The sequence below is a fragment of the Pithys albifrons genome, chromosome 8 (assembly GCF_047495875.1).
Source record: "Pithys albifrons albifrons isolate INPA30051 chromosome 8, PitAlb_v1, whole genome shotgun sequence".
In the NCBI taxonomy this organism is placed as follows: domain Eukaryota; kingdom Metazoa; phylum Chordata; class Aves; order Passeriformes; family Thamnophilidae; genus Pithys; species Pithys albifrons.
This window is the reverse complement of record NC_092465.1, coordinates 41088924-41113444: the sequence shown is the minus strand read 5'-3', so window position 1 is coordinate 41113444 and position 24521 is coordinate 41088924. Positions and strand designations below refer to the sequence as shown.

Genomic DNA, 24521 nt, shown 5'->3' with positions numbered 1-24521 from the left:
GAAGGTCCCCCCTGAGCTTCCTTTTCTCCAGGTGGAGCCCCCCTAGATGTTCCTCCCAGGGCTTGGGCTTCAGATCCTTCTCCAGCCTCACTGCCCTTCTCTGGACCTGCCCCAGCCCCTCAATGTCCTTCCTGAGCTGGGGGCACTGGGCACAGTACAGGGATAGAGCTACTGCCACTGCCCTGCTCCTGCTGCCCACACCACTCCCAATCCAGGCCAGGATGGCACTGGCCTCCTTGGCACAGCTGGCTCATCCATCAGCAGCCCCAGGTCCCCTTCTCTGCAGCCACTCAGTGTCCAGCCCGTGGTGCCACAGGGCGGGCTGTCATGGCATCCCTTGTACCCCTCCATCCACCCCAGCCATGCCCCAGGCTGCTGTCAGGGCACTGCCCTGTGCCCCCAGGCTGCTGTCCCATGCCAGGGTGCTTCCCCATGACAGGGCACTGCCCCATGCCCCCAGCCTGCTGCCCCGTGCCCCCCAAGCCTGCTGCCCCATGCCAGGACGCTGCCCAATTCCCCCAGCCTTATGCCCTGTGCCAGGGCACTGCCTCATGCCCCCCAGCCTGCTGCCTCATGCCAGGGCACTGCCCTGTGCCCCCAGCCTGCTGCCCCATGCCAGGGCACTGCCCCTGTACCTCGTTGCCCAGCAGGGCAGCCACGCAGGCCTCGGAGGCGTCACAGATGGCGGTGAGGTCGTGGCCACCCTCCAGTGCCAGCACCACGCGGCCTCCTGCCAACCCCATCAGCTGCTTCGTCAGGTACCCGAAACCTGCGGGCAGGGAGAGAGGAGCTGCAGCAGAGGGCACAGCCTGGCCTGGCACAGTCCCTGGCCAAGGAGCAGAGGGGTTGGGAGAGGAATTCCATCACACTGGAAAGGACTCACTGTGAGCCAGGCTGGGCTTTAATGCCAGCCCTGCCAGGAGCTCCAGGGGCTCTGCCTGGCACCCAGCAGGGAATATTCCCTTGGGAAGCAGGGAAAGACTGGGGAGTTTATCCCAGAACCCAGCAGGGAATATTCCCTTGGGAAGCAGGGAAAGATTATGGAACTCATCCCAGATCACAGCAGGGAACATTCCCTTGGGAAGCAGGGAAAGATTGGGGAGTTTATCCCAGAACCCAGCAGGGAACATTCCCTTGGGAAGCAGGGAAAGATTGTGGAGCTGATCCCAGCACCTTATCCCAGCTGCCCAGCTGGGAACATTCCCTTGGGAAGCAGGGAAAGATTGAGGAGCTCATCCAGATCACAGCAGGGAACATTCCCTTGGGAAGCAGGGAAAGATTGTGGAGCTGATCCCAGCACCTTATCCCAGCTGCCCAGCTGGGAACATTCCCTTGGGAAGCAGGGAAAGATTGAGGAGCTCATCCCAGATCACAGCAGGGAACATTCCCTTGGGAAGCAGGGAAAGATTGGGGAGCTCATGCCAGCACCCAGCAGGGAGCATTCCCTTGGGAAGCAGGGAAAGATTGTGCATTGTGGAGCTTTTCCCAGCACCTCTCAGCATCCCAGCAGGGAATATTCCCTTGGGAAAAGGAGGGAAAGAGGTGGATTTTGGCCCTGCTTTGGGAGACACTGGGTTGGGAGATGCCGAGTGGGAAGGAGGAGGAGGAGGAGGAGGGGAAATCAGGAATATTCCAGCTGGGATAGCAGCACTGCAGTGCCCCTGAGCTGTCTGACATCTCCTCCTTAGCAGACAGCTCTTCCCCTATGGAATATGCCATAAAAATTCCAGGGGCAGGGAGCCCTTTGATCAGATGACACACAATACATTTCTCTTCCCTTTAAACAAACCAGACCCAAGTTGGAGGCTTTAAAAAACGTGTCCTCAAAGCAACCTTCCCCCTTGGAAAAAATCCCCCCAAAAAAGCCAAGCAAAGGAAAATCCAGGGAAATTCTCCCCTCCAGCAAACTGCTTTGTGTTGGGCAGAATTGGCTAATTAGCTAATTAACAGGCAGATAAAGTGACCCACTGGGAGAGAAGCAGAACATGGGAAATTCAGCAGGTAAACAAGAGCTTCTCATTCCCAGGACTTTCTGGGAATCTCCAAGAGCTTTTCTCTTGTAAATCCGTGATTTCACTTTATTCTTATATAAAATTTAGAGGTCCAGCCCCATCATGAGGGTTTGAAGTTCAATGGAGAGAACAACTTTCCTGCTGCCACAAACTCTTTAAAAAAAAATAATAAAATCCTTTTTGCAGGAAAAAAAAATCTCTTGGATTGGTTGGAATGAAACAATGCCAAGGAAACCCAGAACAGCCAAGGGGGGATGTTTGGGGATTTTGGATTTCCCCTCAAAACATCCTAAAAAAGCCAAAGCAAAAAGGAGACTCTTGAGGGTCTCTGTAATCGATTCCAAGGGGGAGGACAAAAATATTCAGCTCCAAATTTTAATAAGAGGCTCTGGAGGAAGGAATGAAGGACAAAAATATTCAGTTCTAAATTTTAATAAGGGGTTCTGGAGGAAGGAATGAACTTGTAGGAGCACTGAGTGTGTTTACAGCTGGCACTGCCTCTCTCTTTAGTCTCTGCATTAAACCCAGCCTAAGTCTGTAATTCTGCAGCTCTTCTCTGCAGAGATGTGACTACAAAGGGATTTGACAACATTCAGGACGTTATAAATATCTAAAATCATATAAATAGAATTTATCTGTGCTCAGAATTGAAACACGCAACGCATCAAGAAGGTAAAATATGTATTATAAAACAAAAAAAACCATGAAAAATTGAAAAAAAAAGGCTGAGAGTTTCCCCATTAAAAGGGAAAATCTGGGAATACTCTAAGGCAGCAACTGGCAGCAGTTTGGGCACCCAACTTACACTTTGCTGAGAGGTTGTACCCGCCCAGGGGGGTGGGATGTCCCTCCACGGCATCGAAACCCGACGACACCAGCACAACATCCGGGGCAAACTCGTTGGCAATGGGCATCACCACGGTCCTGCAGCACAGAGGAACCAGGGCACACATCAGGCTGGCTCAGGAATGCCCAATCCCTGCCCGTTCTCCAGGCTGGCACTGTTAGCCCATGGCAGCAAAGCCCAGCTCCTGCTTTCCCTCCATGGGCAGAGCGGAACATGTGGTGAGTCTGTGATTTGTTCCATCACCATTCCCGTGGTTTGGAGCAGGGAAATGAGTTGTGACACCTTGTGCTTCCCATCTGGGATCACATCCTGCTTTCCAGACGAGGGAAGGAGGAGAACACAAGGGGGCATCTGGCCCAGGCTGCAAATCCACCTGGGAAAACTCTGGCACTGTCTCCATGTCCTCCTTTAGTTGCCCTTTTCCTTGGAGCACTTTCCATTGCCCACAATGAAAGGCTGGGGATGTCCCACGGGGCAAAAAAGCTTTAAAATGCCAATATCCCACCCAAATGCCCCTCTTTGACCTGGCTGCCCATCCAAATACCCCCTTCCCAATGCCCATTCCCCACCCAAATGCCCCTCTCCCAATGCCCATTCCCCACCCAAATACCCCTCTCCCAATGCCCATTCCCCATCCAAATACCCCTCTCCCAATGCCCATTCCCCATCCAAATGTCCCTCTCCCAATGCTCATTGCCCACCCAAATGCCCCTCTCCCAATGCCCATTGCCCACCCAAATCCACCTTCCCAATGCCCATTCCAAACCCAAATACCCCTCTCCCAATGCTCATTCCCCACCCAAATGCCCCTCTCCCAATGCCCATTGCCCACCCAAATCCACCTTCCCAATGCCCATTCCAAACCCAAATACCCCTCTCCCAATGCTCATTCCCCACCCAAATGCCCCTCTCCCAATGCCCATTGCCCACCCAAATCCACCTTCCCAATGCCCATTCCAAACCCAAATGCCCCTCTCCCAATGCCCATTCCCCACCCAAATGCCCCTCTCCCAATGCCCATTCCCCATCCAAATGTCCCTCTCCCAATGCCCATTCCCTACTCAAATACCCCCTTCCCAATGCCCATTCCAAACCCAAATGCCCCTCTCTCATTTATTTTCTACATGTGATGTGCATATTTATATATGTTAACTACATATTATGCATCTATTTATATAAATTCTGTGGGTTTATATGTGATGTGTACACTTATATATGTTAAGTACACATTTTACACATAATGCATATATTTAGATTATATATTATGCCTATATTTAAATATTTTATATATCTCTATATCATGTATATATTTCTATATATGCCAAGTATACATTTTATATATTATGTATATATTTACATATATATAGTTTGTATATATTTCTATATATGCAAATATATTTTATATACTATGCATATATTTACATGTATATCTATATAACCTGTACATATTACTATATATGTTAAGTATACATTTTATATACTATGCATATATTTTCATATATATCTATACAACCTGTATCTATTTCTATATATGTTGAGTATACATTTTTATATATTATGTATATATTTATATTTTATATAGATTTATACATCATGTATCCATTTCTATGTTATGTATATATATTTCTCTATATATTACATATAAGTATATATGTTATTTATAGAAATATGTATATATGTTATACATAGAAATATGTATTTATGTTATATAGAAATATGTATATATGTTATATATAGAAATATGCATATATGTTATAGAAATATGTATATATGTTATATAGAAATATGTATATATGTATATAGAAATACACATTCTATATATATAGAAACATATAGAGAATATATATAGAAATATGTATATAGAACACATATAGAAATATGTATATATTTTATACATAGAAAAATGTATATATTTCTATATCCATCATATATAATACATACATATACATACACACATATACATATATATACATACACATATATATACATATATCATATATCCATACATATAGAAATATATATATATTTCTATATCTGTTCTAACATATATAGAAATATATGCTATATATAGAAATATACATATATTTCTATATGTGTTTCTATATGTCATATATTTCTATGCTATGCATATATATTTTATATATGCTACATACATATTTTATATACATTATGTATTTATATTCTATGCATATTCTGTATCTACATTTACCTATGTTTATTATATATATCTGTATATCTTTATATCTGTTATGTAGTTTTATATATACATACGTATATTTAATATCTATTTATATATATTTTTATATATATTTAATATCTATTTTATATATACATATGTGTGTATACATATACATATACATACATACACATATATACATATACATACATATATAAAAAATATAAAAATATATATAAATATATATAAATATATAAATTAATATAAAAATATAAATATAAATATATATATACACACACATATATATGTATATTTATATTAAAAAATATATATATTAAAAAAAATATATGCACATATATAACCTAAAATGTCATTCCCAGCTCCTCATCAGCTCCCTGAAAATTCCAGCCTTTCCCTCTGCAGGCCCCCCCCTCCAGGGGCATTTGGCATGTCCAAAGGGATCAGGAATTCAGGAATAAAACCAGTGTTGGAGGAGCACGAAACTGGCAATGCAGGAATGGCCCTTCCAGGCACAACGGAATTGATTTCCCTTCCTGCTCCCGGTTTCTGGATCCCAGGGAACACCAGAATCCCCGCAAACTGCTTCCTGAACTTCTTTAAAAGGATCTTCCCAACATTCCTGGCTTTTCCTTCTGCTTTAGGTGCTTCAGTAAAACTGGAGCTGGGTATGGAATTCCAATTGTGGAGGAGAACTCGGGATAGGGGTTGAAAATCCTGCTGGAACCACCAGGAAAATTTCCAGGGAAGCTCCTGTGGGCACCACAATGGAATTCCACTGCCTGCTGTTCCCGTGGGATAAGGAACCAGCCACGTTTCTGGGGGCTGAATTCCCTCCCAGGACCTTGGCCTGAGATTGGGATGAAATGGAGGAGCTCCAAGCTCCCAGAAAATTCCTCAGATCCCTCCTGGGCACCTCCACCATGTGTGTCCCCTCTCTGGAAAATGCCACCAGCCCAAGGCTGAGCTGGGACAAAGGGCAGGGCAAGGCACATTTTTGATCCTTGTTCTCCCTTTGGGAACATCCTGGTGGGATTAAGGAGCATCCAAAGGTCAGCAGAGCCCAGACACCTTGTAGGGTCCCTTCAGACTCTGAGCATTCCATGATTCTGTGACCCCACTGCAATATTTGAAGAAATCACTGATGCAAATTCCTCTCTTTTTTTTGGGATAAACAGGGTTTCAGTGTGGGGATGGGATTTCTTTATTCCCTCATTTAGAAGGACAATTAGCTCACTTCTTTTCCTTTCTCAAATCCACACGCTGCAAGAAAACACTTTCAAGTGCACTGCTTATTTTAATCCTGTTTTATGCTTAGGAAAAAAAAGGACTTTTTCCTCCCCCCCCCTTCCTTCCCTAAACCAGGAATGTGAAGAGTTAAGGCTTCAAAAAGCAAAAATCTCTCAGTATCTTTGCCCGGCTCAAAAGGATTTCCACTGATTCCTCTGCAGACTTCAAAGCCTCCCAGTTTGGCAGCGGGACTGGTTTGAATTAAAGCTCGAGCCCTGCACTGCAGAGTTGCCAAGTTCATGGTGAAAATGCCTCTCCTGCTTCTGGAGTTCATTAGGGCCAATTTTCTTATCTCCCCTTCATCTCTGGTTTGATCCTCGGCAAAGCGACGTGGCATTGGATGGGCTGGAATAACAAGGTGCTGCCTTCAAGGCATGGATTGTCTCAGGGGGCTGAGGCAAGGCAAGAAGGGGGAAAAATAGGATATATGACCCATTCCCTTCACTTTGGGACTCTCAGGGGACTATAAATTGCCAACTTCAAAGGGTTATTTTACATTCAAATCAATAAGAAGGATTCGGGGAGGGGGGAAATGTTTTTTCAAAGGGGCTGGTTGGGATTTAAGGAGGTCACTTGATAATGGATTAGCGTGGCCAGAGTTGGCAGGAGATGAAAAAAAAGCTTCTCAAAGCTTCAAGTTATGCAGTGAAGGTGAGCACATGGAGCCCCAGCATCCCTGAGCTTCCCAAAAATTCCTAAAGGAAGGGCTGGGAGCAGCTCCAGAGTGTGTTCCCCAAAGAGACACCAGGAATGGCTCTGGCAAGGGCAGTTTTCCAGGAGTCAATCCATATTTAATGTCACTCCATCCCCAGCTCCAGGTTCTGTGTCCAGGGAAGAGAACAGGCTTGGGGAATGCTGGGACAACCAAAGTGCTGCCCTCCAGGAATAAAACAGGGACACAACTGGCAGGGATTTGAGGAGATGGTGTTTTAAACTGGCAATATCCTTGGAAAGCTTTTTAATGGCAGGATGAAGAGGGAAAAAAAGCTCTTTTTGCTCAGTGTATCAGAAGATAAATTGATGTTATTCAGGACAGGGAAGAGAGCTCCTGGATTTGGGGATATTTGGTGATATTCCAGGAATTCACATCCCATGTACTTGGCAAGTGCTGTCTCCCTGAATTTAGGTGGGTCACTAAACCTGGAGTGAGCACAGAAAACCCGTGTTAAAAAAGCGCCACTTGGAGAGGCTGGGACAGGACAGTCTTTAAGGAAAATCATGGAATGGTTTGGCTTGGAAGGGACCTTAAACATGATCCCATCCCACCCCCACCATGGGCAGGGACACCTCCCCCTATCCCAGGTTGCTCCAACCTGGCCTTGGACACTCCCAGGGATGGGGCGGCCACAGCTTCTCTGGGAATTCCATCCCAGCCTCTCCCTACCCTCCCAGCCAAGAATTCCTTCCCAATATCCCACCTAAACCTTTCTTGGACCTTGAGCTGAATGATTTCATCCCATTTGGAGGCTCAAATGATGCCATTTTTTGGAAAGCAGAGATGATGCCTCAAGCCCTGGGGCAGCTGCACCTCCTAAAGCTCCAACTGGTGCTGATCCTTCAAAAAGCCTCCTCTGGGCTCCTCATCCCAATCCAGGTGAGTTCATCCATGGAAATGCTGCCCTTAAGTGGTCAGAAGATTTTTAGCCAGAACCAGAGGAGTTTATTCCTATCAGTGACCATTTTATATTCATGGATCTCTCCCTCCTGAGCAACAAACTTGTCCATCCCCGGATGCCACAGCCAGAAATATCCCATTTCCATCATCCTGCTGGAATTTTGCAACTACATGGAAATCAAACATGGGAAAGCCCAGATTAAGGAGGAGAAAGGAACCCAAAGCAGGTGAAAGAACCATTTGGAAGAGGAACAATTCCATGTTACCTGAAAGCAGTTAAATATTCTGTGTCTCCCATGGGAGGGTCGAGGCCACCAGTAAAAGCCATGTTGACATTGAACCCAACTCCTGCTCCTGTGCCAACCTGGGGAAGGGAAAGAGCACCTTTAATCACACACACGGAACCAGCAAACTCTGGCAGGGCATCCCTGCTGAACTTTTCCAGTTGAATATGGATTTGGATTCAATAGTGAGGTGAATTTTATCCTGGTTCCCCCCCAAACAAGAGTGAAAATAAAGCTCCCCCATGCCCTGATCCCTATGGAAGCTGAGGACCAGTGGAGTTTGGCTCTCCCAAAAAATACCTCACCGTCAACTGCACCCTCTTCCTTTTTCTCAGGAATGTAATTCCTTCCCATAATTCACTCTCGCCTTTATCCAGGAGCGTATTTTTTATTTCATTGCAGTTGCAACTGGAGGAAAATAAAGCCCATCTTTTGCTCCCCTCTGCTGGGGAAAACGAGGATGCACCCAGGAGAGTTTGGCTCCAGCTGGGTGGGAGATGGGAGCAAATCCCACTCCTTGCATGTCCCATCTGCCCCTGATTGCAACTCCCAGGGCCAGGGGAAAACCGGAAAATAAACCAGGGGCTTCCAGCAAAGAAAGAAATATGAAAAAAACTTACTAACAATCAAAAATGAATGTTTTGAAAGTGCATAGCCAGGGAATTCAGGGTGATTTACCCATCTAAGCCTTTCACTGAACTGGGTTTGCATCCTTTGTTTGAGTGAGGCTGGAATGACACTCCTCAAATGGCTCTGAATGGTTAAGCAAGAGGGGATGGTTGAGTGTTTCCTCACAAACTCAGGTGTTTTGGAAGATCCCTGGATTATGAAAAGCAGGAATGGTGCAAAGGGCTGTTCATTCCCAACAGGAGGGTGGAGCAGTATCACATCCCACTCCAGTTTCTTTAGAGGTTGAGATGGAAACATGGATGTTTCCTGAAGGAGAAGAGGTTAAAATTGACAGGGTAACAAGTTTTAGGTGTCACCTGGAGCATCTCAGGGCACTCAAAACTGAGCATTCCATAAAATTTCCCTTTGAGAATTCCTCCTGAAGGACCTCCAGGTGGGGGTCAAGTTCTGCTCCTAAGGGACAGGACCAGAGGAAACCAGCTGTGCAGATTGGAGATTATGGAAAAATTCTGCCTTGGAAGGGGCTCCCAGATGTGGAATTGTCCAAAGGGGGTGTGGATGTGACCCCTGGGGACATGGGCTGGTGGTGAGGTGGGGCTGGGGAAGGGTTGTGGACTTGGTAATCTTGGAGGGCTTTTAACCATCCTGTGCTTCCATACAGGGGAAAGCCTGGAAAGGACACGGAGTGCTGGGACAGCTGCCAAAGGGCTCCTCTGGAACAGGTTGTCCTTCAAGGGCTGGAGAACTTCATTACCCATTCATTACTCCTTAATTATTCCCTAATTACTCATTTTATGCCCTGGTTTGGGAGCAGGACACAAAGCCCACTTGGGAGAAGGACACAAAGCCCACGGCTGGTATGACTTGGGTAGGAAGGCCCCAGACCCCCAAATTCGAGGGGTTGTGTTGCCAAAGGAGCCCCACCCAGGTGGCAGGACCTTCTCTCCAACCCTCCAGGGCCTTTGGGAGCCCCTGAGCAGCTCCTGATGTCCATTCCTGCTCTCACCTCGTCGGGAGCGCCACTGCCGGGGAAGAAGTTCCCGTCGTCGTAGCGATGCAGGGAGATATAAAGGACATTGGGGTCGTTGTAGAAGGCCTGCTGAGTCCCATTCCCGTGGTGGACATCCTTAGGGACAGAAAAACCTGGATTAGAGGTGTCACTTTGGGACTGGGAGGGGTTCTTGCTGCTGGGATCTGGCTGGAGCAGTTCCTGGGATAAGGGAATGACACTCTGCACCTCCAGCTTCAGGTTCCTTGTTTAACACAATCCCAAATGTCCCTGGAACCTCAGCCAGGACTTGGATGGACAGGATGGGATTCCCACCAGACCCTGGGGGATGCAGTGCCTGCATTTTCTGCCCCAAACTCTGATTGCAGCAAAGTTGGGTTGGACTCAACGAGGTTGAGCCACACAAACCATCTCCAGATGTCCCACAGGAACACCTGGAACTGGGCAGGGGTTCCAAATTCCCCTCCCTGCCAGGAAAAGCCAGGTGGGAAGTGAGGAAAAGGATGTCCTTCCAGCACCTCCAGAAGATTATGTGACAATAAAATCCAAATTGCTGTGCAGCCACTCAAATACCTTCACAGCCACCTAAAATCTATTAAAACCCATAAAAATCCATAATTGGCACAGCCAAATCCCACAGGAGCCCTTCCCAAGCCCCGCTTGGGGCAGGACACGGGGAGCATCCAAGGATGCTGTGCCAGGCAGTGACTGATCCCTGCAGCTGGAAAAGAAAACTGGGATGGATCACAGCAGAGAAGGAAAAAAAAACCTTCAGGAAAAAAAAACCACCTTTGGGACTGGGCTTTGGGCTTGGTTTGGAAAGAACTACTTATTTATTTTCTTTGGGAAACTGTGGATTCTTTAAGAATTTCTTCTTGGATTAAAATATTTTATATCACTTTAAAACCCCCCAAATTTTACTTGCAACAGGCAACATGTGACTTAGAAAGCCGGAGGAGAGGAAAACCCCTGCAGAGTGATTTGCAGGTGCTGTTCCCAAGGGGGAGGGGGGGATTCACTCACCCAGTCCACGATGAGGATTTTGCTCACGTTCAGCCTTTGCTGGAGCAGCTTCGCCGCGATGGCCACAGAGTTGAAGTAACAGAAACCCCTGGAGGGGGAGACAAGAGGGAAAGGCAAGGGGTTAATTCCAGCTTCCCTTGGTCCCAGGGCATCCATCACCTGGCTGGGACACAGGAGGAAGGAATTTCTTCTGCTCTCACCCGTCTTTCCCCCTTGGAAACATGGAACGGTTTGGGTTGGAAGGGACCTTAAAGCTCATCTAGTTCCCACCCCTGCCATGGGCAGGGACACTTCCCACTGGACCCACTTCCCACTGGAAGGAGGCCACGTGCTGAATTCCAGCAGCAGGCATCCCTGCCACCTCCAGGGAAACAGGGAATGCCCCACATTTGCCCCAACCCACTGCAAGGAGAGGCTGGAATGCTGATCCTTTCTGGAAAACACCCACCCGAGAGCACCAAGTAGGGTCTCACCACCTTCCCAGAGAATTGGATGGAACACACCTCACCTCCCAGCCAACAGGAATTCTGCAGGGACAACCTAACAGAATTCCTTCTGAACTTCCAGCTGTGGATCCCACAAGGCCAGAAGGAAGCCAAGAACCCCCCCAGTGATACTCACATGGGGGTGCTCTCCTCTGCGTGGTGACCCGGCGGCCGCACTACGGCAAACCCGTTCTAGAGGGAAGAGGGAGAGGGAAGTCAGGGGGGGAAAGAGGGAGAAGAAGCTGCAGGAAATCCATTGGACACAGAAAAACTGGGAAAGGGAAGAGGGAAGAGAGGCAAAGAGGGAGGCAGAGGCTGCAGCAAATCCATGGCATCCAGAAAAACTGGGAAAGTGAAGCAAGGCAAAGAGGGAGAAGAGGCTGAAGCAAATCCATTGGACACAGAAAATCTGGGAAAGGGAAGAGGGAAGAGAGGTAAAGAGGGAGGCAGAGGATGAACCAAATCCATTGGACACAAAAAAGCTGGGAAGAGAAAGAGGCAGAGGTTGCACCAAATGCACTGGACATCTAAAAACAAGGAAAGGGAAGAAGGCAAAGAGGGCTCTGGGGTTTGCAGCAAATCCACTGGACACAAAAACGTGGAAAGGGGAGAAGGCAGAGAGGCAAAGAGAGAGAAGAGGCTGCAGCAAATCCATGGCATCCTGAAAAACTGGGAAAGGGAAGCAAGGCAAAGGGGGAGAAGAGGCTGCAGGAAATCCATGGTACACAGAAAAACTGGGGAAGGGAAGAAGGCAAAGAGGGCTGTAGGGGTTGCAGCAAATCCACTGGACACAAAAACGTGGAAAGGGGACAAGGCAGAGAGGCAAAGAGAGAGAAGAGGCTGCAGCAAATCCAGGGTACACAGAAAAGCTGGGAAGGGGAAGGAGGAAGAGACTGCAGCAAATCCATTGGACACAGAAAAACAAGGAAAGGGAAGAGAGGCAGAGGCAAAGAGAGAGAAGAGGCTGCAGCAAATCCAGGGTACACAGAAAAGCTGGGAAGGGGAAGGAGGAAGAGACTGCAGCAAATCCATTGGACACAGAAAAACAAGGAAAGGGAAGAGAGGCAGAGAGGCAGAGAGGGAGAAGAGGCTGCAGCAAATCCAGGGAACCCAAAAAGCTGGGAAGGGGAAAGAGGCTGAGGCTGCAGCAAATCCATTGGACACAGAAAAACAAGGAAAGGGAAGAGAGGCAGAGAGGGAGGAGAGGCTGCATCAAATCCACTGGACACACAAAAACGAGGAAAGGGGAGAAGGCAGAGAGGGAGGAGAGGCTGCAGCCAGAGCCTGAACTCCCCTTTGAACCGTGGAGCTGCTCCTGGTGGTTCCCTCCCAAGCCCCCAGCGGTGGGTGATGCTCTCCCTCAGTTTGGAAGCCCTGGAGCTCCTGCCCCTCCCCGGGGCAGCAGCACAGCCAGGGCAGGTGTCACACCAACCAACCAACCAACCAACCTTCAGCTCGCCCGTGGCCACCTTGAAGACCAGCTCGATGACACAGCCCACAGCCAGACGTGCTGCCCCCGCCGAGTGCACCTCGTTCCAGATGGTGTCACTGTCCACCTGCGGGCACAGGGCACTGTCAGGGCATGGGGGGCACAGGGCATGGGGGTGCTGGGCATGGGGGGCACAGGGCACTGTCACTGCCCCCGCCAAGTGCACCTTGTTCCAGATGGTGTCACTGTCCACCTGCGGGCACAGGGCACTGTCAGGGCATGGGGGCACAGGGCACTGTCAGGGCATGGGGGGCACAGGGCATGGGGGTGCTGGGCATGGGGGGCACAGGGCACTGTCACTGCCCCCGCCGAGTGCACCTTGTTCCAGATGGTGTCACTGTCCACCTGCGGGCACAGGGCACTGTCAGGGCATGGGGGGCACAGGGCACTGTCAGGGCATGGGGGGCACAGGGCATGGGGGTGCTGGGCATGGGGGGCACAGGGCACTGTCACTGCCCCCGCCGAGTGCACCTTGTTCCAGATGGTGTCACTGTCCACCTGCGGGCACAGGGCACTGTCAGGGCATGGGGGGCACAGGGCACTGTCAGGGCATGGGGGCACAGGGCACTGTCACTGCCCCCGCCGAGTGCACCTCGTTCCAGATGGTGTCACTGTCCACCTGCGGGCACTGTCAGGGCACTGGGCACCTGTCACAGCATGGAGGGCATTGGGCACCTGTCAGGGGCACAGGCACAGCCAGGAATGGTGCCAGATGACAGGGAGCAGCTTAGATGGGACACTGGGGAGGGATTCTTGGCTGAGAGGATGGGCAGGACCTGGCACAGGGCTCTGCCCCATCCCTGGGAGTGCCCAAGGCCAGGTTGGAGCAACCTAGGATAGTGTGAGATGTCCCTGCCCATGGCACGGGTGGCACTGGATGGGCTTTGAGGTCCCTCCCAGTCCAACCCAGCCTGGCATTCCATGCCCATGGGATCAGTGTTTCATTGCTGCAGGAAACTGATCCCAGATGAAATAAAAAGGTTTAGGAAATCATTCAATGATGCTGGAAAGAGGGAAAGGGAAAAGGGAAGGGGAAAAGGGAATGGAAAGGGAAAAGGGAAAAGGGAAAGAGAAAGGGAAAGGGAAAAGGGAAAAGGGAAAAGGAAAGGGAAAGGGAAAGGGAAAGGGAAAGGGAAAGGGAAAGGGAAAGGGAAAGGGAAAGGGAAAGGGAAAGGGAAAGGGAAAGGGAAAGGGAAAGGGAAAGGGAAAGGGAAAGGGAAAGGGGAAAAGAGAAAAGGGAGAAGGGAAAGGGGAAAAGAGAAAAGGGAGAAGGGAAAGGGAAAAGGAAAGGGAAAGGGAAAGGGAAAGGGAAAGGGGAAAAGAGAAAAGGGAAAAGGGAAAGGGAAAAGGGAAAAGGGAAAAGAGACAGGGACAAGAGCAAAGGAAAGGGAAAAGGGAATATCTAACCCATCTTTGGGCACACCTGACCCACCTTTGGGCACACCTGACCCATTTTTGGGCATATCTCACCTATCTCTGAGCACACCTGACCCATTTTTGAGCAAATCTAACCCATCTTTGGGCATATCTAACCTGGTTTTGAGCAAATCTCACCTATCTCTGAGCACACCTGACCCATTTTTGAGCAAATCTAACCCATCTTTGGGCACACCTGACCCATCTTTGGGCATATCTAATCTGGTTTTGAGCAAATCTCACCTATCTCTGAGCACACCTGACCCATTTTTGAGCAAATCTAACCCATCTTTGGGCACACCTGACCCATCTTTGGGCATATCTAATCTGGTTTTGAGCAAATCTCACCTATGTCTGAGCACACCTGACCCATTTTTGAGCACATCTAACCCATCTTTGAGCAAACTTGATCCATTATTTTGGGCTTGAAAGGAAATGCTGCAGGACACCAGCAGGTCTGAGCTCCTTCCCTGGATACAGAATTTCAGAGGGCCAACTTCACTCCATTCCAGAGGAATGGAAACACAAAACTTCCCCAAATTCCCGTGTCCTAAAGGACCAACAGGGCACTGGGTGCCCTCAAGTGGCTCTTGGTGCCAGTTTTCCTCAGAAAGGAGATGGAATTCATGGTGCTGGAGCCAAGAGCAGGTTGAGGGCCTTGGAGAAACCAGGTTGGTGGTGGCAGCACTTGGAGAAGAAGGAGCAGGGTGAGGCAGAGAGGAGATGGAGCACTGGGATAAAAGCATTCCTGCTGGGATTTAGGAGCCACTTCCAAGGAGTCTGCTGCGCCCTCCCACTCAGCTTCCCAGATCTCCACCACCCCATCCTGCAAACATCTCCAAGATCAGGGTTCAGCACTCAGCCACCCTCCTCGAATGGGTGTCCCAGATGACTCCAAGGCAACATTCCATCCCAGGAGTCCCTCCAAAGCCCCTGGTGCTCTGCCAGGCTGGAAGATGTTACTCCTGGACTGTTGTTGACCTCTCCATCATTCCTGAATCCTCAAGTTCATTCCAAGGAAGAGGCTGTTGGACATTGCCCACCATGGAGCTCTTTGATGTTGCTGCCATCACAGGAGGTGTTGGGACACCACATGAAGGAAGGATTTCCTCTGGAAGGACTTCAGGGAGAGAGGAACCACATTTTGTTGCCTGGTTTTGGTCCAACAATGTGTATTTCTCTGGTTTGTCTCCAGAGCTGGAGGACACAACCATGGCAGAGACACCGACCCCACACCAGCCATGGTGGGATGAGGAGCTCTTGTCCTGCTCCTCTTGAGGATAAACTGATCATTCCAAGGAAGAAGCTGCTGTGAGAGCTCCAGGAAGGGCTCCCAGAGGTGGGCAGAGGGAATTCAGCTGCTGGGACCTGCTGTGTGATGATGGGATGCAGAGGAGGAAGGTCAATGGCTTGGCCCAGCTTCTGGTCCATAAGGAATGTCCAAGATGTTTCAGGGTCAGATGTCCCTTCCTTAGAATAAAAACTAAAATTTTCTTCCAGTAACTTCCTCCTTTGAATAAAAACTTTGGGTTTTTATCAATATCCCCACGAGGTTCCTCTCACACTGGGAACTCCACAGGACACTGAAGTGCAGCTATTTCAGAGCATCTTCCAAAAGATCTTCACCCCTCTGCTGGTTTTTTGCCCTCAAGAGCTGCCCAGGGCAGAAATGAAGAGCAGGGACAGGTTGTTCCTCAGCTGCAGATCTGCAAAGTGGGGCAGTTCTGCTCTTCCCTCAGCCAACTGTGTCTCCTCATCCTTTGTCCCTCTCATTTGCTAATTAGTTTCTCCTCATGGAATGCTCTTCCTGGACTCTGCTCTGCCATAACCACTTGGGAAAGATGTGGACACCAGAGTCACACCTTCTGGAGAACAACCCCATGAAGAACACCCAGAAAACACCACCCAGCAAACCAAACAAAGTCACCAGCTGTCCTAAGATCAAGCCTTTGGGTGTTTGGAAGAATCTTCAAGGGAATGATTGGGCTCTAAACTATTGTGTTGCTGCTTCACTAAAGGAGCTTGAGGAGAGTTTGGACAAAGCTCCAGCACGTGGTGGGAGTTTTGGGGTGTCCAGAGGCAGCTGGAAAGCTGTGGGGAGCTGAATGCAAAGTGTCCCTTTGTCACTGAAGGATAAACCCAGTCTGGATCAGAGAACATAAAATCCAAGATGGATTCAAATCCCTTCTCCTTCAGGCTTGGGCCACAAACCACTGGAAGCTGAGAGGATTCCTGATGATGTGCCTGATGGTCCTTCTCCAGCAGGAAAAGTGGGAGAGTTGGAGGGGCTCACCTGGAGCAGGCAAGGCTCCAAGGAGACCTCAGAGCCCTTTCCAGTGTCTGAAGGGGCTCCAGGAGAGCTGGAGAGGGACAAGGGATGGAGGGACAGGACACAGGGAATGGCTTCCCATTTCCAGAGGGTTGGATGGGATATCAGGATGGAATTCCTGGCTGGGAGGCTGGTGAGACCCCGCTCCAGGTTTTTTTTCTTAAGACTGCTAAAATCCTACCCCAAACCCCAGTAAATCTTTACTATTTCAGGTGCTGTGGAGCCAACCCAGCAGCCAGTGAGCTGTGGTGGGTGGGAGCATTCCGAGCCGGGCTCTCCTCCTTCCTTCCCATTCCGTCCTCATTTGCAAAGGATGATTATTTTTTTTTTCCTGCTTTGAATGGCATGCCTGGCTGCAGGGCAGAGTAAATCCAAGCCTTTCAAGCTGCAGCCAAAAATTTGCCATGAATTAGGAGGCTGCAGCATATTTACAATCCCAAAGAAAACCTCTCGGCGAGACGAAGGAACGACGATTATTCCCCTCTTTTTTCTTTTTTTCTTTCTCCTCTTTTCTCCCTGATGGGATAATTTTCAAAGCAGCAAATTTTTTTTTACTTTTTTTTTTGTGCAAAGGCTCAGGAAGAAAACAATTTTGTTTCATTTCCATAACACAATCCAGACCTTGAAAGCTTCGAGCTCACGAGCTCCAATTATGCAGCAGAACCACCGCTGTGAGTTTTCAAACACAAAGCCTTTGATTGTCTCTTCCCATTCTTCTCCCTTCCTGTCCTGCCACCATTTGCTGTCCTGTCACCCTCCCCAGAAACTCTGCAGCACAAAGTCTGACTTGAAAGGGAAACTTTTAAATTCTCAGGCTTCAAAGGGGAGAACAAGAAAACCTTCAAAACAACGTATTTTGGTTTTGGTGGTTTCTTTTTGGTTTTATGGGAACAAACAACACCTCAAAATTTTTATTATATGGGAATTTGAGAGCTGAAAAGTAACACTTTTCCAGGAGGGATGGGGGAGTGTCTCAGCCTCCAGAATCCAGGGGGATTATCCCAGAGTTGGGGGATAAAAGATTCCAACCACCAAAAACCAAAATCCCTTTGTGAGACATTTCAATCCCAGGACAAACTTCCTATTTCCAGGACCTTCCCAAACACTGTCCTTGGATCTCTCTGCTTTATTTCCATGTTCTCCACCTGCTGTGGAGGCAGCTCTGAAGGTGAAACACCAACACAGCACAACCACTTCGCGCATTTTTTGGACGCAAGGGCAGCAACCCCAACATCTCTGCCTGGGAAATGAGGATTTTCCTCCCCAAAGCCAGACCCAAACAAACCTCCCTGAACATCCCACAACTCTTGGGCTCTCTAGAGGAGCTGGGAGTCCTTCCTGCAGCCCCAGAGCCCCTGGTTGTGGGCAGCATCTGGTTGCAATTCCCCCCGGTGGAATGCAAAGCAGTTTTTTTTGGGGGAGAAAAACAGGAGACATGAAAGGCAAAGTCACTCACCCCGACACCACCACAGGGCAGCCTGACAAACATCGACGTCAGGGAACCTGCAGGGACACGAGAAGGGCACAAAGTTCAGCAGATCTGGGGGCCATTCCATGGCTTGGGTTGCTGGGGGGTGTATGTGTAAGTCTCTTCCAGCTCCACAGCATCCTTGGGCTCCTCCAAAACCTCTTCATAAATCCCTCCTTCTGATGGCAGGTTGGGGTGGTGCCAGAAAGGAGGGAGATGCCACCAAGATGAACACTTGGATCCCCTTTCAGCAGGAGGAGGGGCAGAAAATCATAAAACCCCCCCAATTATGACTCATCTGATGTTGCTCCCTGGCTTTGGAGAGCAGGGGCTTCCTCAAGGAGGAACACAAACACCAAACAAAGAAAAAAACCCGTGTTTTGTCTGGGAGAAGAATGGGAGGAGAGTGGAGGAAAAAAAGCATCTGCAGGGCTGATTTTGGATCTGAGAGAAAAGGAACAGCAGCATTTTCTAGGCCTGTGTGGGGGCAAATTGTCCTCCATCCAAAATCCTGATGGGGCTTGGAGCAACCTGGGACAGTGAAAAGTGTCCCTGCCATGGCAGGGGTGGGATCGGCTGGGCTGGGCTTTAAGGTCCCTCCCAAGCCAAACCATTCCAAGATCCTGGGACTGAAGGAGGAGTTAATTCCTGTGGCTTAAGCTGAGCTCAAAGGGAGATGCACTCCCTGATTAGATGCACGTGGAAGTTCTTCCATCCTCCTGCCCCGGCCCTCCTGTCACATCTTTCACTGCTAATCCCCCCATTATCTGCCTATTTATCTTCCTGACAACGATTTGGGATCACTCCCCACAAATTAAAACCAGCTTTGGTTGCCTAAATTTCCACTTGTCCGACAGCTCCCAAGTCCTTCGCTGTCCAAGGAGAGATGGATTGGCATTTGATTGGACAAGGGGGAATGGCTTTCACCTGGGAGGGAGGAGGTTGGGTGGGATTTGGGGAAGCAATTCCTTGGCTGGGAGGGTGGGCAGGCCCTGACACAGGTTGGGCAGAGAAAACTGTGGCTGCCCCATCCCTGGGAGTGTCCAAGGCCGGGCTGGAACAACCAGGGACAGTGGGAGGTGTCCCTGCCCATGGAAGGGGTGGGATGGGATGAGCTGTGGGGTCATCCCCAACCCCCTGAAGGGGCTCCAGGAGAGCTGGAGAGGGACTTGGGATAAGGGATGGAGGGACAGAACAAGGGGAATGGCTTCACAGGGTTAGATGGGATATGAGGATATTCCTGGCTGGGAGGGTGGGGAGGGGCTGGGATGGAATTCCCAGAGAAACTGTGGCTGCCCCATCCCTGGGAGTGTCCAAGGTCAGGTTGGAACAACTTGGGACAGTGGGAGGTGTCCCTGCCCATGGCAGGGAGTGGGATGGGATTGGACTTTAAGGTCCCTTCCACCCAAACCATCCCAGACTATAATTCCATGAAGGCACATCCCCCTTCTCAGCTGCAGAAGCTGAACACCACCACCAGGCTAAGGTTTCTGCTGCTTTTTCCTACCAGAAGCCACCGAGCTCTAACACACTCCATTTCCATCCTTAAGCCTCAAACAAAGCTTTACTCTCAGCCTTCAAAACCCTCACATGGGTTTAAAAGAACCTCCCCCGAGGTGCTTTGGACATTTAAAAGCTTTTCAGACCCTGGGCAGGACAGGATGGCTGAGGGACAGTCACATCCACACCCCCAGGTTGGTTCTCCCTGTTCAGGTCCATCTCTGTGGAACCCAACAAGGACAGAAGGAATCCTGTGCCACTGCCACCAAGAGATGCCAGGTGGGTTTAGGACACCAGTTCCACAAGGAATCCTGTGCCACTGCCACCAAGAGATGCCAGGTGGGTTTAGGACACCAGTTCCACAAGGAATCCTGTGCCACTGCCTAAAAGTGGTGCTAAGTGGGTTTAGGACACCAGTTCCACAAGGAATCCTGTGCCACTCTCAGCAAGTGGTGCTAAGTGGGTTTAGGACACCAGTTCCACAAGGAATCCTGTGCCACTCTCAGCAAGTGGTGCCAGGTGGGTTTAGGACACTAAGCTCAGAGCTGCCGAAAGCCCTTCCTGCTGGAAATCCTTGAGGACCTTCCAAAGTTCTTTGACCACTCCTTTGCACCCAAGGAGATGACAGTTGGCTCTAGAATGCCCTCAGGGCTCTGGGTGATGTCCCTTCACTACAGGAATAAATTTGATCTCTCCAGGCATTTTAAAATGAGGGGTTAAAGCCACAGGGACACAGAGCAGGAGGACAGAAGGACTCCCCAGCAGAACAAGAGCTGCTCCTCCTCCCTCGGGTTCTCCAGAGAATGGCTCAGCACTTTGGGGTGTCCCCAAGCCCCAAACTACCCAAAGAAACTGTGGGATCACTGATAGAGACCATGCCAAGAGTCACAGACTGGGAAAAGTGTCTCAGGAGGATCCTCTTGGACCTCCCAGAGAAGATTTACACCCCGATGGTTTCCCACTCCAGAAGAACACCATAAATTAAAGCTCACACAGACCTGAGCCATCCCTGAGCTCCAGGCTCTGCTTTTGGCTTCTCTGCCTTTAAAGGTGGCAAGTGAGCTATAAATACAGTGCTAATTGCATGTTTAATCAACTGCTTTGTGGTTTGGGGATCTCCTGGCCACACTGAGTGGCAAAACCCCTGCAGCTCCTCTGTGACATCATGCAGGTCACTGAGTTAATCCTCATTTTATATCCTCCAAAGCCAGGCTAATCCCAAAATAAACTTTCTCAACATCAAGATCCCAGAACTGGCCTTTTTTTTTCCCCTGCTGATCCCCACAGAAGGAGTTCCCAAAGTGCCCACCAGCTCCTGCTACCAAAAGGCCCCAGGGAAAGGGAGGTGTTGAGGTGACAAAACCCACCCTGCTTTGGTGGCCTGGGGGGGTTGGTGACCCCAAGAACCATCCCTGAGGATTCCTGGGGGGTTGGTGATCCCAACAGCCATCCCTGAGGATTCCTGGGGGGTTGGTGATCCCAACAGCCATCCCTGAGGATTCCTGGGGGATTGGTGAGGATTCCTGGCAGGTTGGTGATCCCAACAGCCATCCCTGAGGATTCCTGGGGGGTTGGTGATCCCAACAGCCATCCCTGAGGATTCCTGGGGTGTTGGTCATCCCAACAGCCATCCCTGAGGATTCCTGGTGGGGGGGTTGGTGATCCCAACAACCATCCCTGAGGATTCCTGGGGGGGTTGGTGATCCCAACAGCCATCCCTGAGGATTCCTGGGGAGTTGGTGATCCCAACAGCCATCCCTGAGGATTCCTGGTGGGGGGGTTGGTGATCCCAACAGTCATCCCTGAGGAATCCTGGAGGGTTGGTGATCCCAACAGCCATCCCTGAGGATTCCTGGTGGGGGGGTTGGTGATCCCAACAGCCATCCCTGAGGAATCCTGGAGGGTTGGTGATCCCAACAGCCATCCCTGAGGATTCCTGGGGGGTTGGTGATCCCAACAGCCATCCCTGAGGATTCCTGGGGGGGTTGGTGATCCCAACAGCCATCCCTGAGGATTCCTGGTGGGGGGGTTGGTGATCCCAACAGCCATCCCTGAGGATTCCTGGGGGGGTTGGTGATCCCAACAGCCATCCCTGAGGATTCCTGGGGGGGTTGGTGATCCCAACAGCCATCCCTGAGGATTCCTGGGGAGTTGGTGATCCCAACAGCCATCCCTGAGGATTCCTGGTGGGGGGGTTGGTGATCCCAACAGTCATCCCTGAGGAATCCTGGAGGGTTGGTGATCCCAACAGCCATCCCTGAGGATTCCTGGTGGGGGGGTTGGTGATCCCAACAGCCATCCCTGAGGAATCCTGGAGGGTTGGTGATCCTAACAGCCATTCCTGAGGATTCCTGGGGGGTTGGTGATCCCAACAGCCATCCCTGAGGATTCCTGGTGGGCTGGTGATCCCAACAGCCATCCCTGAGGATTCCTGCTAGGAAAACAGCTCTGTTTTCCAACAGGGAGCTCCAGACTCTGGGGAAAGCGATAAACAACTTCACTCCAAGTTAAACAAATCCCAAACGCTGCATCCATCTGGCAATTGATCCACACAAACCTCCCAGCTCCGTGTTGGTGCCTCTGGGGCTGAAGATCCAGACCCTTGGGAGGGTCATCCAGTTCCTCCCCAGCCATGGAAAACTTCCTACTACTCAGGATAAAATGAAGTGAAATAAAATAATAAAATGAAATAAAAATAAAAAAAATAAAATATAAAAGACATAAGATAAAATAAAATATAAAAGACATAAAATAAAATAAAGTAAAATAAATTAAAGTAAAATAAAATAAAATAAAGTAAAATAAAATAAAATATTAAAGTAAAATAAACATAAAATAAAATTAAAAAGGTAAAATAAAATAATAAAAATAAAATAAAGTAAAATAAAATAAAATAAAATATAGTAAAATAAAGTAAAATAAAGTGAAATAAAAATAAAATAAAAAAATTAACATAAAATAAAAAATAAAATAAAGTAAAATAAAGTAAAGTAAAACAGAGTAAAATAAAATAAAGTAAAATAAAATAAAATATTAAAGTAAAAGAAACATAAAATAAAATTAAAAAGGTAAAATAAAATAATAAAAATAAAATAATTAAAAATAAAATAAAATAAAATAAAAGTCAATGGCCCCCATAGGGGATTGAACCCATGACCTTGGCATCATTACAACCAAGTGTCCCCCTCAGGGAAGTTGTGAAGCCATCAAAGAAAGGCAGTTTGAAACTGAAGAGAAGGACCTGGAGGTGGGAGCTGCCCAGGGCTGTGGATGGAGTGAGCCCCAGCAGTGCCAGGGCTGAGGGAAGGACAATTCCCCCCAGGAATGATACCTAAGAGCTTCTTGCTGTCCAGTTTCTGCCTGTTGAGGGGGTTGGTGCCGTAGAGCAGCGTGTGGGCCTCCGAGTGCACCGTCTGCAGCTCCTCCAGGGTGGCCTTCCTGCCTCGGATGCACTGCAGGAGGGAGCAGGAAAACACGGAGTGTTGGCACAGCAAAACCAAAGGGCAGCAATTCAGATCCACACACACCCTGGGAGACTGAAAGAGGCTGAGGATAATCAGATGCAGAGCGTTAAAGGAGAGAGCACTCCCCGGGAGTTCTGAGCAACCCTGGGGGGCACAGGGGGCATTGGGGGTACACACAGGGGGCATTTGGGGGCACTGGGGGGCACAGGGGATAAGGGGGGCATTGGGGGGCACAGGGGGTGGGACAGCCCCTTGTGGTACACAGTGGAGTGCCCATAGAGCCCTGGGGGGCACAGGGGGGTGGTTGGTGGGCATTGGGGGGGCACAGGGGGCATTGGGGGGCTGAGACAAGTACATGGCTAAGTGTCCACAGAGACCTGGGGGGCACGGGGGGTGCTTAGTGGGCATTGGGGGGCTGGGACAAGTACATGGCTAAGTGTCCACAGAGACCTGGGGGTACAATGGGGTGCATTGGGGGGCACAGGGGGAGTTCGTGGGGCATTGGGGGGCACAATGGGGGCACTTGGGGGGCTGGGATCACCCTGGGGGGCAAAGTGGGGGGCATTGGGTGGCACACAGGGGGGTCAGGGACCACAGTGGGGGAGGGAGGGCGCAATGGGGGGCATTGGGAAGCATTTGGGGGGCTGGGACAACCCTGTGTGCAACTCCCCAGAAGTTTCTCATGAGAACTCCTCATGTTTCCCACACCACACCCGAGATGTTCCTGAAAACAGTCAGGATGAGTTCACCAAAACACTGGACTTGTGAGATATGGATTATAAGCAGTTAAAATCATAGAATAATAGAATTGGATTGGGTTGGAAAAGACCCCCGAGATCATCAAGTCCAACCCTTGGTCCAACTCCAGTCCCTTTACCAGATCATGGCACTCAGTGCCACGGCCAAGCTCAGCTGAAAAACCTCCAGGGATGGGGAATCCACCCCCTCTCTGGGCAGCCCATTCCAATGCCTGAGCACTCTCTCTGCAAAGAAGATTTTTCTCATCTCCAACTTCAATTTCCCCTGGCAGAGCTTGAGCCCATCGTGCCCCCTTGTCCTATTGCTGAGTGCCTGGGAGAAGAGACCAACCCCCACCTGGCCAGAACTTCCCTTCAGGTGGGACTTGTAGTATGATGGTGTGAGATTCAATTTAGCCAATTGAACGTGGCTTTAACCCCATAGGAACCATGTTCAGTGTGTAATAAATGGCATTCACTTGACCACATTGCTCTGGTACGTGGGGTCCTTTTCCTCCGCATTATTTATTGTTTACTTTAAAGGAGGACATCACTGCACTCTCATTAGCAAGTCTTAATGGCAGAGAACAAAACACCAACACGGGGTATGACACAGAAAAATGCAGATTTTTGTTTAACCCCCTTGTTCTAAACAGCAGCTGGACACAGAAAGGCATCTCTGAATTTATGTCCTGCCCAGAGAGGGGGTGGATTCCCCATCCCTGGAGG

At 49.4% G+C, this 24521-nt stretch overlaps 1 protein-coding gene across 6 annotated transcripts in view; it reads right to left on the bottom strand.

Annotated features, from left to right (window-relative positions):
* The window catches only part of HDAC4 (histone deacetylase 4), a 175880-nt gene that overhangs the window by 5818 nt on the left and 145541 nt on the right, over positions 1–24521 (bottom strand). For all 6 annotated transcript variants that reach the window (XM_071562873.1, XM_071562872.1, XM_071562877.1 and 3 more), the window contains exons 16-24: positions 22923–23043; positions 18080–18126; positions 12838–12945; positions 11526–11581; positions 10905–10992; positions 9879–9998; positions 8225–8322; positions 2818–2936; positions 636–769 (exon numbers count right to left, since the gene is read on the bottom strand). In XM_071562873.1, coding sequence (XP_071418974.1) covers positions 636–769; positions 2818–2936; positions 8225–8322; positions 9879–9998; positions 10905–10992; positions 11526–11581; positions 12838–12945; positions 18080–18126; positions 22923–23043 — 891 coding nt within the window. The remainder of the gene's footprint in view (positions 1–635; positions 770–2817; positions 2937–8224; positions 8323–9878; positions 9999–10904; positions 10993–11525; positions 11582–12837; positions 12946–18079; positions 18127–22922; positions 23044–24521) is intronic.